The sequence below is a fragment of the Crocodylus siamensis genome, chromosome 1, assembly GCF_052110815.1.
Source record: "Crocodylus siamensis isolate JL-2025a chromosome 1, ASM5211081v1, whole genome shotgun sequence".
In the NCBI taxonomy this organism is placed as follows: Eukaryota; Metazoa; Chordata; order Crocodylia; family Crocodylidae; genus Crocodylus; species Crocodylus siamensis.
The window spans coordinates 482,630-498,645 of record NC_143395.1 but is presented as its reverse complement, the minus strand read 5'-3'; the positions used below and the strand labels follow the sequence as shown (position 1 = coordinate 498,645).

The 16,016-nt window shown below is 57.1% G+C and overlaps 1 protein-coding gene across 20 annotated transcripts in view; it reads left to right on the top strand.

Annotated features, from left to right (window-relative positions):
- Positions 1-7,183, top strand: part of NCOA1 (nuclear receptor coactivator 1) — a 277,952-nt gene extending 270,769 nt beyond the window's left edge. For 15 of the 20 annotated variants that reach the window (XM_090022901.1, XM_090023147.1, XM_090022811.1 and 12 more), the window contains 3 exons: positions 1,044-1,227; positions 3,615-3,704; positions 5,724-7,183. In XM_090022901.1, coding sequence (XP_089879027.1) covers positions 1,044-1,227; positions 3,615-3,704; positions 5,724-5,894 — 445 coding nt within the window. In that variant the 3' untranslated portion in view covers positions 5,895-7,183. Of the gene's footprint in view, positions 1-1,043; positions 1,228-3,614; positions 3,705-5,574; positions 5,632-5,723 lie in introns of all 20 variants that reach the window. The other 5 variants (XM_090023691.1, XM_090023513.1, XM_090023421.1 and 2 more) reach the window with 3 other exon arrangements.
- Positions 7,184-16,016: the final 8,833 nt, after the last annotated feature.

The window sequence follows — 16,016 nt, the reverse complement described above, 5'->3', positions numbered from 1 at the left end:
CAAGTAGCTTTAGCTGACACAAACGGGCATATTTCAGGAAATAAAGCGGTCGCTGGAAAGAGCTCCCCGAGCCCTAGACGTATTGGGCCTGTGGCAGCAGGAAGACCGCTGCTGCTACGCTGCGCCCGGTTCGGTGTCGTTACTCGACAAAGGACGTGGAAACAGTGGAGGAGGGTCGGAGGAGGAGACACGGGAACGGGTCAGGACCTGGGGGACCAGCCGAGGAGTTAGGGAGCTGCGGAGCTCGGTCTCTTCAGCTGGTTGAGGAGACAGGTGAGAGGCAGCCTGGCCGCAGTTGACAAGTACTTCCTCGGAAAGAAAGAAGGGCCTGGGTCGCTAGCAGGATCGTCAGAAGAACCTCGTGGTGGACGCCTGACCACCTCCAGTCGCTTGGGCCGCACGTGCTGGTCTTGAGGCTGGACCAGAGTCTCTCAGGGGATATAATAATCTCTAAGCTGCTGCCATGGCGGATGACAATGCTTTGAGCTTTTATTTCGTCTCCAAGGCTCCTTGCTGTTGTGCTGCCCAGCACCAGGGTCCGTGGGCTGTTGGCCAGAGCAGGGCATCCGGTCGGACCGTCTTTTCTCTGCTTCCCTCACAAGAGCGGGGCTGCCTCTTAGACCCCCCCGCCGCGTTTCACATCCCAGCCAGGAAGGGCAGACGGTCTCCGTTCAAAGCACGGGTGACACAGGCAGGTTTTCTGGCTTAGGACCGGCCACAGGGCTGTCCCCTGCTCGTGCGTGGTCCCCTGGCCTCTTACCAGCACCCAGACACGTGGGGTGTCCATGGGACCTTCCATTCCCTGCTGGGTAACGACGCACAGGGGAGGCAAAGGACAGCTCCCGAGGCCTCGGCATGTCCATTGGGCGCTTCTGCTTGTGAGACTCAAAGGGGCAGAGATCAGCCAAAAACTGGCACTGCTGCTCTGTCCCATTGTAGCAGCTGGGGGAGTGGCGATTGCCCCTGCTAGGGAGTTCTGCTGGGGGGTGGTATCTCAGGGCCACGCTCGCCCGGTCTCACCCTCGGCTTCGTTCTCCGTGCAGCATTTTCAGCCAAGCAGGGCAGAACCAGCCGGCGCCCGCTCAGCAGGGGATGTACAACAACGTGAGCATCACCGTGTCCATGGCAGGAGGGAACACCAACGTCCAGAACATGAACCCCATGGCCGGACAGATGCAGATGAACTCGCTGCAGATGCCCGGGATGAACTCCATGTGCTCCGAGCAGGTCAGTGCCCGCAGCAGCTTGGCGAGGACGCCGTGACGCTGCTAACCCGCCTCTCCCTACCCCGCGACGTGGGTGTTTCTAGCAGGTCTCTGTGACCTTGCTCATCTCAGTCATTGGCTCTGCCTGCCCCACACCGAGCTTCTGGGCCTCGTGCTGGGAGGTGCCTGGCTCCCTGGGCCAAGGAGTGAGCGGCTGTGGCGTGTACAGGTTCCCCTGGTGCTCTGGGGTCCCCAGCAAGCCAGATGCTGGCTGCGAGGGCTGGAAGCCGCATATGTCTTCTCCTATAGCTCAGCCGCTCTCCGGCTGGCGTGCGAGGGGCCAGAACGCCCTGCCCTGCCTTGTGATTTATCTCCTGCTTCTGCACAAACCTGAAATGTCTCCCTCCTCCATGAGCTTCCTTTAGGCATGGGGAGAATTGACCGCCTCTGGCAGCACAGCTAGGTGGGCGCTCAGCTGGCCTTGGGGGTAACGCTGTTCAGGAGCTGGAAGGCATCAGGTCAAGGCCTCTCTGCGGCGCTGACTGTGATGAGCTCCTGGAGACGAGGGATCAGACTTGCAGGAGAGCAGTAGTTGTGCAGAGCGTGCCTGGCTGCCCGCCCCCGCCGCAAGTGTGCAGCGGGGGCTCCGTCCTATGCCAGGGGAACGCCAGGCAGGTTGCATTGCACTCAGACAGTCCCAGGAAGTGCCTCCACCTCCAGTTGGGAAAAGCACTTCCAGGAATCCCAGCCAGCTCCTGAGCCCAGTGATGCCTCCAGGGGAGGGGGGTGGTATCAGGCTCTCTGTCCTCGTAGGTGGTCAGGGCTGCAAGGGTTTCTCCCTGAAGCAGGGTCCCCACTGCTCATTGCCAGATGCTCCCTGGTGCAGCACCCAGCTGGGCATCCAGAAACCCAGTCCACCTCCCAGTTTCTGGATCTCACTCATTCCCACTGCTTGCTGGCACCACTCCCAGCAAAGGGCGGGTGGCAATGCAAGGTGACACCAGTGCTGAATGTACCCCCTGCCTTTTGCCTGCAGCCCTGAAGCAGAACTTTGTTCTCCAGGCTGCTGTTCGAGGCTGGCATGATGGTAAATGGAGAGGCCATGATGTGTGGTACATGTACGTGCACACACACACGCACGCACCCTCCGTGTCGGGGCTTCCTGCCAGCGCAGTGAGCACTGGTGCTTCATGTCAGAGACATCCCTGGCCCTAGAGGAGCCTGTCCCTGCAGTGTCTGTAAGGGCATCAGGGATGCTCTCGGAGGGCTAGCTGCCTCACTGCACAGCCAGGCACAGTCTGGAGGGACCCAGGCACCATCCCCGTACCGCCAGCAACTGTTGTGACAGCACTGCCGTGCAAATGCAGGAAGCTGTTCCGTGTCCCCTGCTCCCGGCAGCCAGTCCCCATCCTGCCCACGGCCCTGCTCTGTGGTGGGAAGCTGCCTTTGGCCGCTTGTGAAATCCAAGAGCGCGAGCTCTGCCCTCAGTGTGCCAGGCCAGCCCAGAGGTCGCTCCGGCCTCACAGGGGCTCTGGTTGTTTGGGCCGATGGGGCAGCGCCAGCATGCAGCGAGCTGGGCCATGTTGCTCTTGGCTGCGTCCCCTTTAATGAGTTTCATGTGTGAGCATGTGTCTGTCTGCGCTGACGCTTCCCAGAGCCCAGTTCCCACAGCAGGGCCTCCCAGCCGGGCCAGGAAGCCTCCTGACAGCTGTCCGCATTAGCATGATGAGCACTCGGGGCACCCAGCCCTCTCCTCGTGGTGCCCGTCGGATGTACTGGCCCCGGCCCCAGATTGCCAGCCTCATCCAGGTCCCGGCGTCCCAGCCAGGAGAGGATTAGTCCCTCGCACAGTGTGACGCAGCAGCCTGGAAGTGAAGCCAAGATGGGGTGGGGTGTTCACCAGCCAGTTCGGTGGCAGGTCCCACTGCCTGGAGAGAAGCGGCTGGGGCTGGGGAGGCCAGGCTTGATGGCAGTGACCCCTGGGGTCCCTCCACCTCTACCTGGGGGAGGTTGTAGCTCAAGCTGCTCAGACCAGGGCTGCAACCCTAGGAGAGCACGTCTTCTCTTGGCCCAAGGGTCCCTGCTTACCTTGCTCGTCCCAGTCCAGTGGACTTGACCATCTGCCCCGTGCCTCAGGTGCTCTGAGGTCGACCTGCCCAGGCGGTGAGGGGACGCCATAGTGCACAGGTGTAGCTCAAGCATGGGATGACAGGCCCACCCATCTGCCTGACCAGAGCAGGGCCCGGGGAGCTCACCAGCCTGTAACCTCCACACCCTCGTGCCAGCGCCGTGATGCCCTGCCCAGCACTGATGCAGGACAGGCGGGAGCACAGGGAGCCAGGTGGGAGGGAGGTTTGCTTTGCTCTCCTGAACTGAACCATCACTGAGTCTTCCTCTTGCCCTCGGCAGGTAAATGACCCGGCGCTGAGACCCACGGGCCTTTACTGCAACCAGCTTTCCTCCACTGACCTTTTGAAAACAGAAGCAGACGGGGCGCAGGTCAGTAAGTCACTCCTAAGCGCAGAACCGTCCGAGGTACAAACAGGAGGCGTGGGACGGGTCTGGGGAGGTCCCTCTGGAGTGGTGATCCCTCCCAGACTGATCCAGTCTGCCAGTTTGGCCACAGGCAAAGGTCCCCGCAGTGGCCAAGAAGGACCTGTCAAGCCATTCACTTCAGGGCTCCTGCCTCTCCTCCGCCTGGCCGAGAGCTGGGGCCGGCATTGGCCATCGCTGCCTTGGGAACCTCACCTAAACACTGCCCTGGATTTAGCCCGCTGGGAATCCAAGGTGGCGAAGGGGGCTGAGCTGAGAACATGACTGAATGCCCAAGTCAGAGGTCGCCTGAGTCCTCCTTGGGTCTTACTGGTCCCCTGTGACAGCAAAAAGGGGATTAATTTCTTCAGAGGTGGCAGGACAGTGGGCACCCTCAGCGCCTGGCACACCTCACAGGTCCTAAGGGCCTCCCTTCTATCTCAGGGAGCGCTCAGCATCCTCCTTTGCCCTCCCACCTTGCAGCACTGCCAGCCTGGGTGGTCGTCAGTGCTGTTGCTGTACCCTGGGGGTGGGAGGAAAGGACGCGGATCCAGCATGTGCCTGGAGGCTGCCGGTGTCCTGCCAGTTCGTACAGAGCTGACACGTTCTGCTTCTGCGCAAGGTTTGCCCCTGCACTGGGGATCTCTCACGACATCCCCTGCTCGGGTGCTAAAGATGTCGGTGTGTTAAATTAGCCTTGTCAGCAAGTATGTGCTCAGACCAAGGGATTTAGCCGGGGGCGGCTGCGGGGCGCAGCTTTTGCAAAATGTCCCGGATCTGTATCCGTTTTTTCCAACCTTAAAGGGAACAGGTGAACAGCTTCTTACCTCCGGGCTGGTGACCGTCTTTTCCAAAGCTGAGCTAAAACAAAGTAAAACCCAGTGCTTCCTGCTGCACTAGTAACCCTTGCGCGAAGTCACCACCCGTGCTGTTCTTCCCACTCACACCATGAGGTTTCCCTCTTGGATTTCACTCAGTTTGCACGGAGAGAATTAACCAGTCCATTCTCTTTTTCCCATGCCCCCCTCCCCCTCTTTTTTTGGTGGCTTCTCAACCAGGGTGCCATGAGATGCTTTTGAGAGTGCTGCAGGGAGCTGTGCAATATAAGCACTGGCAGGTGTGCACCCTTCCATGCGACTGACACAGTACGCCCAGAGATTTCCAGCAGGGATCTGCAGCGGGGCTGGCTGAGTTCTTTGCAGCAGAAAAATGGCTCTAGGATTTTTCTGGAGTCCAAAGCCGAGTGGAAGTTCAGAGCTGGTGTTTTCTGAGCGGGGCCTTGAAGCTAACGGGGGCGGGGGGTGCCATGTCTAACAGGGTTGGAGAACCAGTGCTCTGGCATGATTGGGTGGATCGGTGCCTGGAGTGGTGCCAGGATGCCTGGTTTAGTTTGCGAGGACAGTAGGGAAACGCGGGACTGTCCCCGACTCGCCCTGTTTTCACTGGAGAGAACAGAGACGTGACTTCCTACCGCTCCAGCGTGCCACGCAGCGCTCCTCTCAGACCCTGCTGACGGTCCCGTGCAGCAAGCGGGATAGCACCAGTGGCGTGGCAGGCGCGACCCACCTCGGCACGTCCCCCCGGTCCATCGGGCAGCCATCCAAAGGGTTCTGCCCGTAGCAAAACGGGAAGGAAACCGGTTTCTGGTCTCGGAAACTGCGCTCCCCTTAGCACCAGGTCGCTCTCCGCTCGAAGCTCCAGCTGCCCGGCAGCTGGGGACTCGGGCATGCCAATTTTTTTTTATATCGTTATTTTTATTTTAATTTTTTTAAATGAAAAAACGTGTGAACCTGTCGGAGCTCTGACCCGAATGAGTGCAGCGGTTTTCTTTTTATAGGACAAGAAGACAGAAGAGTTCTTCTCTGTGGTGACTACAGACTAGAGGAATTCTCTAGTGAGTTTCCACTTCACGTAGTACCCGCTCCGTCAGCCGAGGGACCCCTGCCTTTTTCCGTCTAAAAATCTCTCTTGTCTTTTGTGTCCCAGCAGGTACAGCAGGTTCAGGTGTTCGCGGATGTGCAGTGTACAGTGAATCTGGTAGGCGGAGACCCTTACCTGAATCAGCCTGGTCCAGTGGGCTCCCAGAAAAACGCATCGGGTCCTCAGACCACGCAGGCCCAACAGAAGAGCCTCCTTCAGCAGCTACTGACTGAATAACCCGCTTTTAAAGGAATGTGAAATTTAAATAATAAGACGTACAGAGATATATAAATATATATATTATATATTTTTCTGAGATTTTTGATATCTCAACCTGCAGCCATTCTTCAGCTCGTAGTGTTTGGAGCAAAGAGGTGTTTTTTTTGTTTCGTTTTTTTTTGTCGGTGTCATTTTGTTTCGTTTGAGGGTTTTTTCCCCCTTTCCCTGGTTTTTTTTTTTCCCCCCCCCTTGTTTTTTTCTTTTCTTTTTGTAAAAGGCGTTGGACGTTGGCAAAGTGACGAGGCAGGACAGTCGGTTTCTTGAGCCAAAATTACAGATGATTCTTATTTTTGTAATCAGTTGCTGGCTTCTTAATCTGGACGAAGGTTTCTCGGGGCCGCGGGGGAGGGACGGGGAGAAGACTGCGTCGGACGAGACTGCGTCGGAAGGAGGAGGATTCTCTCAGTTTCAGCTGGATCTGTCACTGATTCGTGCCTCGGGACCCCGGGCGCGGGGGGACGCGTGGAGGACTCGACGTCGGACTGTCAGAAACGGCCGTTCTTATTCGCGCTTAAAACAACCAACCGACCTTCTCTCCCCTCTGCCCCAGCCCGCTCGTGCGTACAATCAGCTTTTTCTAGCAAAATCGTGAGTTTGTCAGTTTTAAAGATAAAAAACAGAGTATTTTGACCCACCTTTTTTTCCATGTTTTATGCTGGTTTAAGGTCTCTCGGACAAGAGAGGCCCCAAATGTGTACATTGCAACGAGAGAGGGGAAAAAAAAATAAAACGAGAATAAAAAAGGCAAAGGAAAAAAAGAGAGAAAAAAAACAGTTTGGGGAAAAACTGCAATAATTTTTAGGGGGCAGGATGGGGGGGTGGGGCCTGTCAATTATTGTAGATACAAATTTTCTGATTAAATATTAAATAAAATTAAGCAGTCGGTTCTTTCTGCTTGGGTTGTGTTTAACCGCTGAGGTAGCATAAACTATTTAAAATAACGAGGATGATAAAATAAAATAATAATAAGAGGAAGAATTCAGTTACCTGCTGGGAGATAGCTGCTTTTTTTTCCCCCTCCGGCCTCTCACTGTAAATAGCTTGGGTCTCTTGTACAAATTTGGTTTTACTTTCCTTCTCTCTTTTATTTGAGGATTGCTCCTAATCTCACGGTGTTCCTGACTTACCGGGGGGCAGGGCTTTTCCCCCCCTCCCCTTCTTTCTCTCTCTTTCTACAATCGCGCTGGTGTGTGGAAACCCTGTAGCTTTGTCGATTTGAATCTGCAAGTTAAAAACCAACAAAGAAACCTGGTTGCCGGCTGCCGTTCTGTTGTGTTCTGCGCTGATGCCTGCCTCGCGCTTCTCGGTGGGCCCGGGGCTTGGCAGGGGCCGGTTCAAGGCTGCAGAGCCCTGGGCTTGGTGTTCGGAGGCACCGAGCGCCTGCGGTTGCCTCGCAGAGTCCGTGGGAGCGCGAGAGCGCTCGGCCCCTATGGAAAGGACATTGAGGGCGGGTTCGGTCTGCCCCGGAGGGACGCAGGAAATCGGGGGATGCCTTTGCGGTGGCTTGACTTGTGTGCCACAGGGGATTTGCTCGCTGCCAGCAATAGAGACGAGGGGGGTTCCCTTCCTGCAGAGCCGTCACCAGTCACAGAGCTGTTTTTGGCCTCGTCTGCTGCCCCCTCGGCCCCAGTCACCCCCAGTCCTGCCCCTGGCAGCAGATCCCTCTGAGGTAGGAGCTCAGGTAGAGGAGGAGGCATGGGGCTGGGTGCCAGGCAGCTCTGGTCTCTCCGGGTGCTGGGTCTCCCTCCTGGACGGCCCCGGAGCCACAGCTGGGCTGGACCAGAGAATAAACGCTGCCAAGGCCCAGGTCAGATCTGGCCCTACCCTCAGCTGGACTTCAAGCAAAGCCACCACCAGCCCCGGTTGGGAAGACACAGAGTGACATCTCAGTGCCCCAGGGCTATGCTCCCTGCCCCCACCGCACTGAGACGTGGCCCTGGCAGGCTGTTTGCTGTGGGCTGCAGGTCGCTCTTCTCCCTCCGGCCTTTTTCCTCCGGAGGCAGAAGAGCTGTAGCTGCAGATGCAGGAAACAAAGCCCTGGGGGGCCAGTCTGCAGAGCTCTGAGCCACAGCCCCAAGGTAGCTGGGCCAGCTCCTGCGGGAGAGCCCCTGGGCTGCAGGGAGAAGCCTTGTGACCTGCGCTCCAGCTGCCCCTTCCTCCCAGCCCACCCCCTGCAATGCAGCTGTTGCTCTCACAGCTGGGCATTGAGCTTGGGTACAAGTGGAGGAGAGAAATGCAGCTTTAAAACCATCCAAAACGTGTGTGGGTGAATACTATTGCCTTGTTTGCTGCCCAAATGCAGCTGCCTCTGGGGTATAACACAGCATAGAGAGAGTAGTTCTCAGTGCCCCTTTGCAACAGTGCTGGAGCAAAACAGGTGTTGTGCAGGGATAAATCACTAGACGGTTTCTGGGTAGGAATGCAATTGTTGGCACTAAGATTTGGCCAAACTCCAAGGTTAACAGTCTGTTCTTGCAAGAAAGTGCTGAGGGAGCTTCTCGTGACACCGTGCACTCAGGACCTGGGCTTTGGGGTTAATTCAGACAATGGAGACATCCGACAGCCAGCTCTGGTGGTAGCTGTCCCAGACCTCTTTGGTGCTTTCCCACTCTACGCTCATTCCCAAGCACCCCCTCTTCAGCCCAACAGCAGTGCCCAGGCTGCGCGGAGATGAACCGACCCTCCTTTCCCCTTTGCTCTACCCAAAGGATCAGCTCCAACCAGCTACACATGAGGAGCACAGAAGAGATGTTCAAGGGTCTTCTCTGGTTACCAAAACCCCCAGTAGAAATGGCCGCATTGCAACGAAGCTCTAGCAACCTCCGTGTCCTTGAGGTGGCTGCCAGACTCACCCCGCTACAAGGACATGCCTTGTCCTAGGAGCAGCCTGGCCAAAGCAGCTGTCAGAAGGGAGCCAGCACAACAGCCAAGGGTGTTGGGCCAGGCCTGAAGGTGCTGACGTCGCCACCCTGCCCCGGCCCTGTGCTTGGACCACAGGGCACATCGCCAAACACAACCACCCTGCTAGAATGAATCCAGCCTTCAGTGGACAGAAAACCCTTCCTCTGCCTGTGCGGTGGCAGGATTCAGAGCACAGAGCACCCAAGGGACACAAGGCAGGACAAGGCCAACATTACCCAGGTGCCTGGGAGCTGTCCTCTGTATCCAGGCAAAGGGCCAGAGTCAGGCAGCATTTCGTGGGGTCCTGTGCATCCGCGGTTGCTGTCCCTGTTGGCTCCTGGAGTCACCTCCCTCCTCACTCACCCTGCTCTGGATGTCCTATAACAGCACGTGGCTCTGCAGAAGACTTGGACGCAGCCTTTGTGCTGTGTGGACCTCCCGGCCATCTCCCTCCATCAGGACCCTTCAGTCCTGCAGCAGCAGGAGGTACTCAGGTGACTCTTAAACCATGCAAAAGACCCAGCTGTCTCCTGCCAGAAGCTCCCAGTGCAGCCTGGGCGTGCTCTGATCTCGGTGTGAAGACTGAAGGGGCCGAGGCAGGAGACCAGTGGAGCTCCCTCAGTGCAATGCATTTTAACTCAGGCCACAGCTTCAGAGCAGGGACCAAGTCCAGAGCCTCCTGGGAGGGTGGAAATGTGGTGTGACCTAACGCACGGCACTTGCATTGTCCCCTCTGCATCTGGAGCCTTTCCCCTCCGGGCCTTGGGACGAGTTCCTCAGGCCCTACTTACCTCAGCAGGGAAAGCTGGGGGCTGAGGTCCCGAAGTTTGCTTTCTTTTTCTTAACCAGACCCTGTTGCTGACTGCTGACTGCTGCCTGGCGGGGAACCTAGGGGTCAGGAGACCCAGTTCCCAGTGCTGCCCCGGTGGCCTGGGATCTACAAGCACCTCTGCAGGGAGACGAGGCTCTTCGAGCTGGCAGGCAAGGGCCGGAGGATGCCCAGAGGAAGCGACTGCACTCTGCCTCTTGATGTCATCAAGCCCAGGCCAGATTCAAACCAGGCTGAGTCAGGCTGGATGGCCCCTTCTCACCTTAAACTCCATAAGCCCAAAGTCACCCAGGCCCCATGGTTCCAGCGGCCTCTGAGCCGGGCTGCTGTGATTCCTGAGCTACCCTGCGGCAATTCTGGCTCTGCCTCAAGCTTCACTGGGTACCGGGAATGGCAGCGCCTTCCAGTAGAGGCTGCTTTTCCCAACATGGAGCCTGATTTCCTGCCTCGGTTTCCCTACCAGTACTCGTTAGTTAATTCCTTGTACTCCTGCACTACCTGCCGTGGGCTGAGCATGGCCCACGTGTGGCTCCCTACCCAGTCAGCACACTCAGGGCAGCCTAGGAGTGAGGAGTTGTCAGTGTCGAGGGTCTCTTGGCTGGTGATGTTCTGAGAGAGATGGTGGAGGCTGCAGCAGAGTCAGTGCAACATCTGCTTGTCGGGGGTGCTGTAGAGCGACCCGTGGATGGAAGAGCCGTGGAACGGAGGAGAATGGGTACGACGTGACCACTCATGCTCACACCATTCTTCCCGTTCTCCCAGGTGTGAAGCCAGAGAGCTCACAAAAGGGTTGTTCCCTTCCTCCTGCTTAGCCAAGCCAAAGACAGGGGCCCTGGCTGGGGCAAAGCGGGGAGAAGGCAGGAGGGGGAGGAGGGTAGCCCTTGGGTTCTGTGAGCACTGATGGTACTGGGTGGAGTCCACATAGTGCCGGGAGCAGCTTCACCCAGGCACGATAACAGCAGCCGGGTCGGTAGTAGACTCTGTGCCCAGCCCCTTTGTGGTGCAGAGTCAAGGCAGGTGTGATGAACTGAGGGCTATCCCCAACCCTCAGTTTCCCCAGTGCAGCTTTGCCCCGGCTGGCCTGGGGAGATGTTCTCAGTGGTGTCTTCGATGCCAACATCCCTTCCCTGCATCATCTCCAGCGGGGCTGGCATGAGTGGTTTGATGAGTTCAGGGTCCGTGGCGCAGACCCTCTGGAGGAGTGTGCTAACAACACCCAGTCATGAATGCCAGTCGCTGGACGAGATGGATGAACAGAGAGGATGGGCTGGGCTAGACACGGTATGCTGCTCTAGATCGCATGTGGAGGGTGCACACAGTGCAGCAATGTTTGTCAGCTTGTTCCTCAGCTGCAACGTGCAGCTCCTGCCCCAAAAGGCAGCAATATAAGGATCAGGGTGTCCTCTTCCACTCCTTGCAGGAAGCAATCAACCAGTCGCCAGTCAGCCAATCAACCAGCAAGAAACCAGGCATCATACGCTCCAATCTCCCCTGCTGGGGGCAGGGATTTGTGGCCGTCAGCCGGCAGGCTTCCCTCCCAATTTAGGCCTCTCAGTGTTTAGCTTTGGGGGCATTGTGTACCATCGTGGAGCTGAAACTACATGAGCCCCAGGCCCCTGCATGGGGACAGGAATGGGCCATGGGGGCAGCGGGTTGTGAGCCAGGGGAAGCTGCCAGCACAGGGATTGCTGCGCAGCAGGAGGGTGTGATCCGTGGGGAGGGCTTGCACCTACGTGGCCCAAAGGCCACATATCAACAGATGCCCCTCACGCACCAGCTCAAAGTCCCCCCACCGTGCTCAGCAGTGACAGTGGCAATCACCTCCTTCCCTGCAGCTGCAGTCAATGCACAGCCCTCGCCAGACCCCAGCACAAGCTGGGTCCTGACTGACCCCCTCCTGGGGCTTGTGAGCAGGCCCGGAGCCAAGGGAGCTGCTTTCCTTGCATGGAGACTTCCAGGGCACTGAAAGCTGGCTGATGTCTGTCCTTCCCTTGGTGCCACCCGTATGGCTTCGGGTCCTAAGAGCTCAGGCCAGCTTCCCAGAGATCTCCGTTTGAGAGTTTCACGCCTGAACGGCACTGCCGCTGCTTCCATCATTTTTGCCTGTGGTTTCTCAAACCATCTCTTCTGCTCTTATAAAAGTATCCCCAGAGCCTGCAAGGCTGGCCCCTGCCTGCACTGATCCCGGGCTGAGGTGTAGCAGTTGTAAGCCCATTCAGTAGCGAATTTGTGTCCTGGCTTTTCGTGGCAACTGAGAAAGCAATGGGTTTCTGTGTTTTCTGGCTGCTTAATGGTGATAAATGGAAGGGGAGGAAGGCTGATGGCTCTCCCCACCTCTCGTTAGTTTTGCACATGGTTGGTCCCTGGGAGACAAGGAAATCTTAGGACTATGCCATGGTAGGGACTGTAGCAAAGGAAACAAGATTCCTGGAGGAGAAGGAAGGATTTCAACTTAGCTTTTGTTTGCAGCTGTTGTGTTAAAACCTTCTCTGCCTCACGCTTGCACCCGCACTCATGCTCACATACAACCCTAGTTGTCCACCAGCCAAGTGCTTGGGGAGTCCTCAGTGCTTGTGCCAACCTTCTCCGAGAAGGACAACTGCAGACACAAGAACAGACAGTCCCGACAGCCCTGAGGGCAGAGGTTCCTCTTTATGGAGTCACAAACCACCTGTCAGGCAGAGTCTCAGGAGTAATACCTGCAAAGAGACATTTCCCTCGTTCCTAGATGGACCCAGGAGCCTTGTTGGCCGCTGTCCTTCTCTCTTCCCTTCCTGCCTCAGTTGCTGCTGGCTGGAAAACAGTTCCATCGCCATGTGCTAGTGACACCCTTTCCAGCCACCCGCTTCCACCTCCTCAAGGGCAGGCAGAGGGGCCTGGGGCCGTGCCAGCTCCAAACACAGCCCTACTGGGGAAGCCAGCAGCTGGACCTGGGCTCCGAGGCTCTGCTTATCCTAGCAAGTTCAGTTGGTGGAGATGACAGTGTAGACTAGGATGCAGGTATGATAGGCAAATGAATACCCCAGAATCCAGTCTACACCACAGCACTCAGGGCTGGGGGAACCGCAGCTGTAAGCTTTGTTGTGGTGCCGGGGGTCCCCTCGGGTGACTCTCTGCAGGCCTCTAAACTGAGGCTGGGCTCTGCTCTGTAATCTGGTAATGCCACTAGTGTCAGGAGTTAGCAAGGCATGAGCATGGAGGCCAGCCATCCTGGCGCTCTCACTCTCCGGATGCCATCCTTGTGGGCTAGTGCCTGCTCTCAGAGAACCAGCCCGGCCTGTCCCCATTCTCCGTGGGGGACTGAGCCTCTTGGCTTCGAAACACAAAGGCTTTTCTGCCCAGGAAGTTTCTCCTGGACAGATTTATTGTCCAGCTGGTGTGGGATCACTGCACCCATTCAAGCCACAGTGTCACAGTAACAGCCCCATGTGCTCCAGCCATTGGCTTCACAGCCTGTTTGACAGCTGGGGCAGGGCTGAGTGGGTCTTCGGTCCCTGTGGGTCCTGGCATGAGCAGAATACCCCAGGCCTTTCTGGGAGCTCATCCTGCCCTGTGCTCATGTCCAAATCCAAAGCTTCAACAGGGGCAAAGGTGGTGATGCTGGTTGAGCCTGGATGTAGGGAGAAGCCTGGCCTATTCGGTAGACATCATAGCTCTGCCCATGGCTGCCTATGGCTAATGTCACAGTGCACCACGAATGTGTTAGGCTCTCCAGGGATGTCGGACCATGGTTTTGAACCAGGAAGTTGGAGGGCTTTCTCCATCCCCCAGTCCCTGCTTCTTCTCCCCAGCTAGCATGACCCGGGGGGAACAGCTTGGGGCTTCAGGGGATGGAGAAGCATGAAGCCACGCGCCCTGCCAGCCCGCTCCTTCCCAGATTCACAGGACTGGGGCAGCTCCTGGGTGACGCTCCAGTGTGGAAAGCCAGGCACCTGAGAGTGTAGAGGTTGCTTTAGAAAACACTGCAGAGCCCAGGCTTCATAACGCTTTGGGCTACTCCATCGTTGCCCCCCAGTAAGGCGGACAACTGACATTGCAGGGTTGTTTTTAAGTATCTGAATATCTATGAGTGAATGAAGCTCTGCTCTGGTTTGGATCCGACTAGAAAACCATTGCGCTGGGACAGAGCCTTCTTCAGAAAGCTGAAGGCCAAGTAGATTGTTTTTTAACTGAAAAGAAACCAGCCAAACATGCACCTCCCCCGTAGGTTTCCTCTGCTCTGAGCCACCGGAGACGGGAACTTGCTTCATCGCGCGTTTAGCTGCTCTCCTCTGCAACGAGGTATTTAGAGAGCACTTTTGTCTTCAAGAAAATGCTTTTTTTTTTCTTTTAAACTGTGTGACTCTTGTTTAGGATATTTTTTACTGTATTTAAAAAAAAAAGAGGCATAAACAAAGCAAGGCCATTTACAAGTTTCTCGAGCAGGTTGACTTACTCTTGCTTTCTGTTCTCTTCCTGCCTTTCTTCAGTGTTTAATTATACTGTTTATTGTAAATAAAGTCATTTAAAACTTGGCTGGTGCTGAGTCCTTGGATCCACTGGGGCTTCGCATTTCCGCGGGGAAGACGTCATGGGATGAAACGGGTTGGGGGGAAGGGGACTCTCCTCCACACAGGTTTTTTTTTGCCCCCTTGGCTCCGCTGTCCAGCATTGTCCTTGGCTGGAAATCGCAGGAAACGAGGCTCGGACGGGACCCTGGGAGGTCGCGTCGCCTCTCCTCCAGCCGCTGAAACTGGCGTCCTTGCTCCGACAGCGGCAGGAACGGCCGCATGCGCGACTGCTGCATCAGCCACGGAGAAGGGGCTTGCGCCCAGGTCTGCCACCATGGCCCCTCAGTGGGAGATCGGGGCCATCCAGCTCCGTCCGCTCGTTACTTCACGAGCGACCTCGGCTGACGGCTACGAGGGAGACGGGAAGCAGGACAGGGCTCCCCTCACGCGGAGGTGTGAAGGGGTCCCCCTTCCCCAACCCAGCTCCCTTGTAGGAAAGATCAGAGGTCAATCAGGTGCCCCTTCCCCCCCCCCCAAAAAATAGGGGGCTCCCTCGCTTCAGGTCACTCCCCTGGTCAATTGGGGGCATAACTGCCCCGGTGGGAAAGCTGGCGCTTGATGACGTCATCCTGCTGACGCAGTTCCGACGTAATTGTCTGTGAGTACCTCCCCCGCACCTCAGCGGCTCGGGGGGCGGAAATGAGGATATTACGCGGGGCATGCCGGGAAAAGCGGCTGCCATCTTTTTGCCGCGCTGCCCGCGCCCCACAGGAAGCCCCGAGGTGACCAGGTAGATGCCTGCCTCCCTTCTCGCCATGGTTCCGGAGTGGCTGGCATCCTCCCAACAGAGCCGGCTCCCCTCTTTTTCGTCGAGTGTCCGGGCGGTCTCGCTTACCCCCTAAACGAGCGTTTAGCTGTTCTTCCCCGCCTTTTTCATCAGGCACAGCTCGGGGCACCCCTCCGCGCGCACGATAGCCCTTTCCAAGATGGCGGCGCGTCGGGGAAGCCAAGGGAGGGCGGAGAGTGAATGCGCTTGCGCAGCGGGGACGAACCATTCCGTGCGCGGAGGGCGTGGACGAGACCATTGCTCAGCACGGCGGAACTCGCAGGCCCCTTGGAGAGGAACGGGCTGGAAGATACCATATTTGCCTGGCGGGGGAGGGTGCTAGTTGTGGAAGGGCCCATTATGCTTCCGGGCGGATAGGAAGTAAGCACTGCGCGTAACTGTTCGTTTCCCAGCAGGGGGGCGCTGGATTCCGGGTTTTCTCTGATCAAAAATTGCAAATTCTCCTATTAAAAATGGCAAATTTTGTGATAACCCCCCCAAATCCGTGATTAAAATGAAATTTATGCATGACTCAGTTGAACACAATGTTGTCTTGATAGGTTTGCAATTTTGAAGTAATGTGGAAGCCTGCCAGAGCCATATGTCTGTAATAAAATAAACGCTGAGTACCTATACATTCTGGTGTTTGATCTTGGGATTTTTGTCATGGAAAAGCACAGAGCTCCCCCTGCCCCTTTGCTCACGGGGATGGAGACGCAGGGCCCGGGCAGGAGGGTCAGAGCCAGTCAAGCCCGGCCTGGAGGGGCCGCGCCACGTTGCAGAGGCCAGTCATGCCGCCCTGCGCCCTCCGTGCCGGGCACGGGCACTCAGGCCCACCCTGCTCCTGGGGGGCCCTGGTGCACCCCAGTCAAGGGCCTGGTGTCAGCACCGCTCAGGCCTTGGCCCTGCTGCGCGGTCAGGACCGGGGGCAGAGCAGACGAGGGTCCTTGGCTTGCAACCCATCTGCCTTCCCCGTCAGAGGTGCAGCGAGTGCCACCTGGGAGCTCCACACCGCCTAGCGCAGAAGCGGGCGT